Raw genomic sequence first — 9,793 nt, 5'->3', positions numbered from 1 at the left:
TTATTACTTGCTTTAATAATTTATTTTCCATATTCACAAATTAAAAATGGCATTGGATATTGTTATGCACAGTGCAGTGAACATACAGAAATTCATAAAAGTATTATTGAGCAGCGAGTGCAAATATTTTAAAACAAACAAACTTCACAAGCTTGGGCCTATAGGTGCTTGCGCATGCTTGTGAGTATGTATGTACAATTAAGATCAGCAGTTTCAGAAGTTCGGAATATCTACTAATATCAGATTATGTATGTATAATTATGAAAAATTAAGTTTATGCGTAAACCGAAAGTAAATCTTGCTCGGTTTCATTCCTTATCCTTGTTTCTCCTTGTTGTATGTGTATGTCATCGGCATGTATGTATGTACTTAGCTTGAGACTCGCGTTTGCCAATATTTGAAAAACTCCCCAAAACTTGCCGCCTGTTCATGGTCGCATGCCTATTCATACATATGTACAAATGCATTTACATATGTATGTAGCATTGCAAATGCATTGCATACAAGAATATATTTTATAAAATGTATATTGTATTTTTCTTGGTCAACAGAAAATCTTAAAAATGTACACATCTTGATTCATATTGCATTAGTACTAATAAAAAGTTAAATTAATTTGTTTGTTTATTTTTAATAATCAATTTGGTGATGATAGGTGCGGAGATTGATAATATGGGATATAAAAGGAATTCTTCACGCTTGCACTCGATTTAATAGTAGTTTCCATATCCGCTCCATTGTCCGTAATTGCCATAACTAGAACCATACTGCCAATGGTTATAGTAGCCATCATATGATTGCTGTGCTGTGTAGGCGCCACTGTTTTGTTGACCATAATAAGCTGAATTTGCCGAATTATAATTATAACCCGAAGCGGTAGCGGTGACGCCATTATTGTATGCTGATGAAGCAGCAGAATTCGACATTGACAATTCTTTGCTGCTCGAAGAGGATTTCCGCGAAGGACTCGATTCGCTGCAAATAAAAAAATAACATATTCACACATACATACATATGTATATTATGTTGGTTCCCATTTCATAAAAAATACATATTTGCATAGTCTATTGAACTCACCGCTTCTTCTTAGCTTCAGTTGCTTTACTTAGTGCTACTTGTAGTGCCCTCTGCGCGTCTTGCAAGCCCTTCGCTGTGCTACCAAAATCTTCCAAAAACTCAACTTTGCGCTGTGCAAATAGTACTTTCTGTTCGGGATCCATATTTTCACGTGCCATAAATTTATCCATAATTAGCACAACCTCATCCTCATCCACCTTTGGGCGCTGCAAAACCAGATCTATCATTTGCAATGCCACGCGTGTATTCGCAGCATCTTTGTCTAGTGCCTGTCGCAGCACACGCAGTCCACCCTCCAGATCATCGCAGATCTTATTCAAAAATCGGGCATACTTGATCGCTAAACTGCCAGCGATTGTTTTATTCTTTGCAGTATTTATATAGTGTTCATACAGTTCACGACATTTATTCATGTCGCCACGACGACGTTCCACGTTAATGCGTCTGTATGCGACCTGCAGTAGATTTGGACATTTCTTTTCAAGATTTTCCAAAACTGCGGCGGCGCGATCAAAATCGTTTTGACACTCTTCAAATGCCGCCCACATTAGATGAAGACTAGGTTTGTCGGGGTGATGGATTTCGCAGGCGCGGCGGTAAACATCACTGGTAATAGCTGCGATACCAGGCTGGTCTAACTGGGTCTCAAGATAACGTATCATTTTTAGCCAGAATTCGTCATACAAAGCACACGCGATTAGACAACGTTCGAAGAGCACCAAGATGCGGGTGCGATCGCCTTTTTCGATTTCAAAATCGAGATAGTCTTTCCAATTCTTCAGCTGGCAGCGTTCGAGTGGCTTCACATGGAAATAGGGGCGTTTTATGCCTTCTTCAAAAGTCCACCGAGCAGTTACTGCAGCAACGGTTGATTTATGTAATTTTCGACGAATCGAAATAATTTTGTCTTTAATGGCTGTTTCCTCCTCTTCAGTAAGACTGCTTACATCAGCGAGATCCTCCTCCTGGCTGACTTTTTCGGCGGAGTTTGCAGCGTCGTCTGTCTCATGGTCAACTTCGATTGCTTCGATATTAAATGGGACCGGTGTTTCCTCCTGATTAGTTTCAGCATCTTTGGCATTTGGCGATTTGCTGCCCGGTTCATCGTCTTTCTTCACGTCACGGTTTTCACGTTCCTTTTCTTTTTCCTTGTCTCTGGAACCGCTTCGTCGACTCTTAGAACGAGACGATGAAGAACGGGATGCATTGCTTTCACGAAGTTCAGTGCGAACTTTGCGCAGTTCTTCAGCGGTTATAGTGCTCACAATGGAGTGTTGATTTATCAAGTCTTGGAAACTGAAAAGGCAGATAAGAGTATGAAGACTGCAACTCAATGGCATATACGCCGTCTTAATATTACAGTTAACAAATTTTTAGTTTGCTAATTTCAATTGGTGGTATTATAACTTTTATGAAACTCCTTAAAAAATGTTAAATGTCTACAATTTTTAAACGTTAGTCATTAAATTTGTTTTCAATTTAATATGAATAGCAGTAAAAAAACCTAAAATTGTTAAAAAAGTATAATGTTTTATAATTAAAATCGCAGACAAATTCAATACTAATGAATTTCAGGGGCTAACTCCCATTTTTTGTAAATACGCTTGCGAATGAAGTTTCATTGTAAACACATACATATGTAGTTATTCATGCCTTCTTGGTTATTGGGTAAAGGATGTATTCGAATAATAAACAAGCGAGATAACATGGTGCTGCAAAAAGTTATGAAATAAACCCGAAACAAAACCAAGTGTAGGTTATAGCTATGGTCGAGTATATATGTACAGTAATGGCCAATACAATAGCACCCCCATTTCAAAGTGATATTGTTTGCCACTCATGTTTATTTATTTATTTTTAAGAATTTTCAATTAAAGTACAGTTCATTCTCTCCCAAAACTCACATAAACTCAAGTTTAAAACTTTTTAAAAGACCGCAAAAAAGTGCAACAAATTTTCACCCAAATTTCAAACTTTTTTCTCAGAAGCGGTAGAATTTTTTTGAATACACAGTTTTATAGCCCATTCAATTTTAGTCTAATAATGTGGAAGTTTCAAGTGGCTAAAAATTACCGTTGATTTTTTAGAATTTTTTTCGACGAGGATGTTGCGGGTTTCTGCCATATAAAAATAAATTGTGTTAGTCGTTATATGGAAGCAAATGAGACAAAAAAAAATTCTAAAAAATCAACGGTAATCTTTAGCGACTTGAAACTTCCACATTATTGGACAAAATTGAATGCGCTATCAAACTGTGTACTCAAAAAAATTCTAGAGCTTCTGAGAAAAAAGTTTGGAATTTAAAGGGAAGTTTGTTGCACTTTTTTGCGGTCTTTTAAAAAGTTTAAAACATTGGTTTATATGGGTTTTGTTAGAGAATGAACTGTATTTTAATTGAAAATTCTTAAAAATAAATAATTAAACATAAGTGGCAAACAATATCGCTTTGAAAGGGGGTGCTATAGATATGTCCAATACTGTATATGCCTATCTCAGAACTATATATATATATGTATATATGATGTTATATGTATAAATGATATATGCCTATCTCAAAAACTACTTGACTAACTCCTCCTTAAACACCGTCTTGAATATTTTTGAAATCGGGAAAAACCTTCCCCCTCTAAAATATAGCTAGCTTTGAGTTTTTTGAAATTACCGTTATTTTGGTGGAGAGTGTGGTGGCGGTGCTTAAGGAGGCTAAGCACAATGTGTATATTAAATCTGGTCGAGATCAGTCAAATAGTTTCTGAGATAGGCATATATCATAAAGAAGACGTTGCGACGCCCCAAAATTGTATGCTTAAGAGCCATTGAACTTTGCAATTTTTAATAAATATTGATGAACTTCTTAGCCAAACTGATAAGAAAATCTGAACGTCCGGTGCATACACACATATAAATACAAGACCGCACTTTTGCTTAAATTACTGGTCAAATTTGAAAAATCACGAAAAAAAGGCGGCTTATTAGAATTTAACTGATGAAAACTTCCATCAAGCTAAGCCTAACAATATATGTATTGTTTTACATCAAACTATAAACCCTCTTCTCAAAACAAGTTCAGTTTTTAAAATCGGATGAAAAATTGTTAAGCTGTTAATAGATAAAGTGCATCAAGTACGAACACAACTATTTAAAAAAATGGAGGGTTCAGGAACTATACGGAACCTAACCATAGCTATAACCTACAACCAGTTTTTGTTTCGGGTGTATTTCATGATTTTTTTTGTAGCGCCTATAAACCTATATAAGCAGGAAAGTTTCACTACTTACAATGTATTTAGGGTTCGAACTTCTAAATTCTTTAGCAAAAAAATTAACTGCCGTACGAAAATTAACTCGCCCTTAAATACATATGTACAACAATCCTTCTCTTTTACTTACTTATCAAAATGTCCACTGTAGCCTTGAGTCGGAATGGCTAATAAACGATCGTAGATCTTTACAACATTTTGGTAATTCTTCGATTCACTTTCCCATTTAATGTAGGCATCCCAGAGCTTATCGGAGCGGAACTCCAGACCGCAGGCGTCTACAGCACGTTCAAACTGTGAACGAATATATGATTCATCCTCTGCATGGTTTCCCTTTACATGTGCTAGATAATGGATCCACAGATCCACAGACAAGGGGATCGCTTCAAGTCCACGTTCAAATACCTAAATGTTAGGTATTAATTTGCATTGCATTACATATTATAGTATTATGCAGTTGTTGTGCATTTTGATTGCAGTTTTTAGTATTGTCGCCATAACGGATTTAAGAACGCGGCAAATTAAAAAAGAGAAGAAAGAATGTTGACAAAAGTTTAGTTAACAAAAAGTAATCCACTTACTTAGCTTGATTCTGTTTTGTTTCGTTTTGTGCGTGTTTGTAATTTTATTTAAGGAAAGATGGAGAGGAAAGGACACAGTTAAAAAATTATAAAAGAAAACTATCTAAAGGTGGTGCGCTAAATCTCTTTAAAGGGCTTGCTAAGCCAAACGCATTAAAAACGTTCTTGCCAGTCGCCTCAGATAAGGCTATTGTGTCTATTTGAAAGTGTATTTTTATATGAAGCTTACATAAAAATGCGGCGTAAAGATTCTTAACAAAAGTTGAGGCTGAATGGAGTTTGACTCTAAACCGTGCTTTAAGGATAGCACTTTGCCCCAAACCATTTCGTGTTAATGATTGTTGTGAGCTTTTGCTCGTATGTTGGGTTCTCCTTGTCAATTAAGTAACCCGGAATCATCGGGAGATACCGCAAAAGCCAAAAGGAAAATTCGACGATTTCTACAGCAAAAACAAATAAACTCGAAAAAACCTTAACATTGAATAATATTTTGGCGCTTACGCATTTGCTAGGGACAACAGGGGCCTACAGTTATACACCGCCTCCGAACTGTAAATGGATTTAATGGACTTAATACACTCGGTGATTTGCCGTTTCCTGCAAATGGGAGACCGTTATTAGAAAACTGATTCCGATATAGATGTTGGTCGGACCAAGCATCAAACCCCGGTCCAGCGGAGTGGTAGCACGCACCTCTAACCACTCAGCCACAAAATACTCTCCAATATTCATTAATTGGTATGACAATAAAGTAAATGTACTAAAAAGGAAATTAAGAAGATTTCGCACATTAACGTATGCGGGAAATTATTTCTATGATTCTGTCTCGTTTTTATGGTGGAGTTCGTATATATCTTTTTGAAATGAAAGGAAAAGGAACTTGGAAAGGAATTAAATGGGACCACACGCATTCAACAATACACTAGTACACATTGTTTGCGAAGCTGGAATTTACGATTATATATATATATAAATACAATTTATTTATTTTTAAAATTTAACTTAACTTAGTAACTTAACACAATAAATTTCATTTCACAAAAATTTCATTTAAACGCCATTTGTACTTACGCATGGCCTGTTTGTGACGCATTATGCAAAAGAAATGCTCTCGCTGCCTTTTAGATAAGTGTAGTGCTGACAGAAAACATGGAATTTTTTTCTTTGTTAACATAAAAAATAGAATTTAGTACTCCACACGTTGCGCGGAAAATTAAGATCAGAACTAACAACGACGCATTTTACTGTACTGAATTTAGGAAGTATAATAACGTGATTTAAAATATATAATCATTTAAGTCCCGCGAAATTCTATCTAAGTACGAATGTCCTAGTTTTAAAGTGATTGTCTGTGCTAGAAAATCGCGCATTTAAAATTGGAAGTGAATTGGTGTCGAGCCATAGCACCTTTTTGCTTAAAGCAAAAAAAAAATAATAATAATAATAAAATTTAAAACTAAACAAATTTGTCACATCGAAAAAATATTTGTTAGTTGAAGAACATCGTTGCCCCTTACTCGATTTGAAATTTTTTGGTTTTGTAATTCCATTTATTAATTTTACTTTTTATTAAATTATAATAAATTGCATTATAAAATGTATAATGGAAAATACAAAATATCGCAAATATATTCATGTACGGAACTTGATCTGTACTCACCGCGTTGCAATTGGCCTTAATACCCTTGCGCTTTTCATAGTCAGCATACTTGCGCCAATAGCCATAGCAATATGGATAGTGCGATAGGAATGCATCATAAGCCTCACGTGCGGCCTCGGGATCAGACTAAATGATTACAAAGTGTTTTTTTTTTAAATCTACTTATTAACAGAAAATATTTTGGTTGCAGCCACATAAGTGCAATTAGTGAACTTCGTTTAGCTTTTGTTCAAGAACCACACTCATGCTTCTGCGAGCAATTCAATTGCCAGAATTTGCGTACCTCGTTGTCAACATATTGCAGCAAATATGTCCAACCAGTGAAATCTGCGGGATCTTCTTTCACTGCACGCCAGTATTTATCCAAGTCAGGCAATCGTTTGCGTTCCTTTTCTTTTTCTTTTTCCTTATCCTTTTCTTTCTCCTTTTCTCTTTCCTTCTCTTTTTCGCGTTCACGCTCCTTTTCTTTCTCCCTTTTTCTCTCTTTGTGTTCACTCTCTATAAAACGGGCGCGATATAACTTTTCATTCGAACTAAAAGTGTTAAAAAAACTTACCCCCGGAGCTATCCACTTTAGTTTTCTTTTCTACTGTTATAGTGGGCGATCCATCATTACTCTCTGATGTAGGACTCATTGGATTGTATTGTTCATCGCTTTTTTTCTTCGAGTCCTCCACCTTACGTTGTTTTTCATGATTCGAATCGATCTTGTCGGCATCATCAGCTTTGCGTTTTTGACCAACAGGTTCCTTAGAAGAAACCGATTGTGAAGAATTACTTTTGATGGGAGTTTTCGGGGATGAAGGTGGTGATTTCTTCTCTGCTTGACCTGTTGCAGTAGGCAGTTCATCCTCAGATATAACTTCAGCATCTGCAGGCAATTCAGCACGTTGTGGTGCTGGGAGCTCATCATCTGAGACCTCTTCTGCATCATTTATTTCGGGCTTTGTTGGTAAAGGGAGTTCGTCTTCTGAAACTAATTCCGTGTTTACAATAGTAGCATTGCTTGCATCGGCCCCAGTGCCAAGCTCTTCTGCAATGGCTGGTTCGGATAGTGAATCGTCCGATTCCATTTTTTCGCAATTTGGCAATTCTGGCGTTACTTTTGTTTCAAAGTCATCCTTCTTACCATCATTTTCTTCACCACCTCCTACCGAGGGTAAACTATTGGCATTGTCTCCTGCCAGAGAAGCTAATAAAGAACTTTCTACCACTCCAGTCTCAGCCGTACCTTCTTCGTTGTGTACATCTTCTGATGTTTCGGACTGGCCTCCTGTCGGCCCAAATGGAAACGAGGAACTTTTCTCGTCGAGTCCTGTTTCTGATATAACGGGCACTTCTGTGTTCACTTGCTCTTCTTCTGGCACAGTGAACATTTCAACATCTTCTTCGATCGGTTGTTGTTCTTCCTCCGCCAATTGTTCTTCTTCCGGCAATTGTTCTTCTTCCGGCAATTGTTCTTCTTCACCCAATTGTTCTTCATACACAATGCAATCATCGTCGACTATTTGTTCCGATTCTATAATTTCCTCTTCATAAATTATAACATCGTCATCTCCGTCTGGGATGTCAATAATAACACCTTGCGCTGCCTCTTCTAACATTTCTTTAATAACGTCTGATTGATTTTCGAGTGTGTTTATCGTCTCCTTTTCTGTAGGTATAAGCTGGACTTCGTCCTCGTCTGTTTCTGTAACCTATTTGTTAAATAAGTATAATTTTCAGAAGTATTTATTTTTAATGAATGTTATGTTAGCGCCACATGAATTTAGTTAATAATTCAGTTGGCCCTTGCATGAAATCACGTTAGCTATAGCAAATCATATGTAAGTGGAACCTCGCCACACTTACACAAACATGCATCTCTCATCAATATTGCATGATGTACTCTATTAATTAAGAATAAAGTTCTTTGTACTAACCTGTTCTGGCGCACCTCGTTTTGTCCTTCTAGTGGAGCGTACTGGAGTTGGAACTGCTGGAGGAGCTACAACTTTTCTGCCTGATCTCGTTCGCCGAACTGAAATATTTTCAATGGAAATAAATGAGATTAAATAAACTTCAGTTAAGGGCATAATGCAATTAATATTTTTTCGTTTTGCCCCCAAATATGTACATTTTTATCGAACGATTCACGAGGCTCACGTTTTTATCTTTGTTCAGATGTCACAAGTACAAAATTATGTATGTATGTATAGACAGCGATGCCGAAAATTTCAGACACAAATAACTAATGAAAACGAAAAGCGATATCCAGAACTTGTCTGAGGTATTTGATTTATTCGATTTTAACCCGTGTTTGATATTATACTAGATTTGATTAGAAGCATTTGGATAATTACCTGGATTTTCGCCAGAAACGTTATCTTCTTTGGACGCCATCTTTTATGCAATACAAAAAGTAATCTAGATTTTTAATGCGGTGACAGTAGACAGGGTTGCTTCGTAGTAATTACACAACGCATCTAAAGTCGATAATTAATCGAAAAGCTTGTCAGGATCAGGGATGAAAAAGTGGGTACAATTGTTTCTTTTACCGACGTTTGATGCATGATCCAACTACACAAGATCTGACAAGATGAAGCAAAAGAAAAAAGTAATTTTCCGGCTGACGTTTGTAATTTCGGCGCCATGTTATTTTCTAAGAAAAGTAAACAAAGAATATGAAGACGAAGCATAAAGAAAAAATGCAAGCAATGTTGTGCACATGTTTGTGCTAACCAGTTTATTATTTTTGTACGTGTTTTTGCATCCAATCACCGCGCACTTCATTTTAATTACATTTGCACAAAAAATCACGTAAAAATCACTGAAATAAACCACCGATAAAATACATATAAAGAAAGAAGCAAAACAGAAATAGCAAACTTCAAAATTATGAACGTCACGCACTTCTTTCTCAATGCTATTACAAATGGCTGCTTCTCAACCGGTCAGATCTGTCCTAATTGGTTCATGAGCATGAGTCATCATGGCATGTTTAGACGCTATTCAAGCGTTATGAGCGAAAAAGTTTTCTGTATTGATTTATGTATGTATTCTTGTAAATATTGTTAATTTTTTGCTTTTGTTAAATACAAATTGTTACGAAAAAAGCATCCTTTGATTAAAAAAAAGTTGGTGCTTTTAGTTTGGTAAAACGCCTTTTTTCCAAGTTTTTGGTGCTTTCTGAAAATGAAAAGTCGGCAACACTGCTTCAAAGGTAAAATTTAAGG

General features: G+C 36.2%; 1 protein-coding gene across 1 annotated transcript; it reads right to left on the bottom strand.

The window, feature by feature from the left end:
• On the bottom strand, positions 1-9,060 carry Prp39 (pre-mRNA processing factor 39). The gene is made up of 8 exons (XM_017618942.1): positions 8,921-9,060; positions 8,501-8,598; positions 7,135-8,275; positions 6,862-7,076; positions 6,579-6,704; positions 4,468-4,742; positions 1,078-2,373; positions 1-975 (listed from the first exon to the last, which is right to left on the bottom strand). The coding sequence occupies exons 1-8, from the start codon at positions 8,958-8,960 to the stop codon at positions 711-713; spliced, it is 3,456 nt and encodes a 1,151-aa protein (XP_017474431.1). The 5' UTR covers positions 8,961-9,060; the 3' UTR covers positions 1-710.
• Positions 9,061-9,793: the final 733 nt, after the last annotated feature.

Source organism: Rhagoletis zephyria, unplaced genomic scaffold (assembly GCF_001687245.7).
Source record: "Rhagoletis zephyria isolate East Lansing unplaced genomic scaffold, Rhagoletis_zephyria_1.1 Rzeph_scaffold_01752, whole genome shotgun sequence".
In the NCBI taxonomy this organism is placed as follows: domain Eukaryota; kingdom Metazoa; phylum Arthropoda; class Insecta; order Diptera; family Tephritidae; genus Rhagoletis; species Rhagoletis zephyria.
This window is presented reverse-complemented; position numbering and strand designations above follow the sequence as displayed.

Excerpts from the sequence above, each read along its gene's own strand:
- Prp39 (XM_017618942.1), bottom strand. The coding sequence starts at position 8,960 with ATGGCGTCCAAAGAAGATAACGTTTCTGGCGAAAATCCAG. Across the intron at positions 8,276-8,500 it reads AACGAGGTGCGCCAGAACAG|GTTACAGAAACAGACGAGGA; the intron begins GTTAGTACAAAG and ends TTTAACAAATAG. Across the intron at positions 7,077-7,134 it reads TAAAGTGGATAGCTCCGGGG|AGAGTGAACACAAAGAGAGA; the intron begins GTAAGTTTTTTT and ends CCCGTTTTATAG.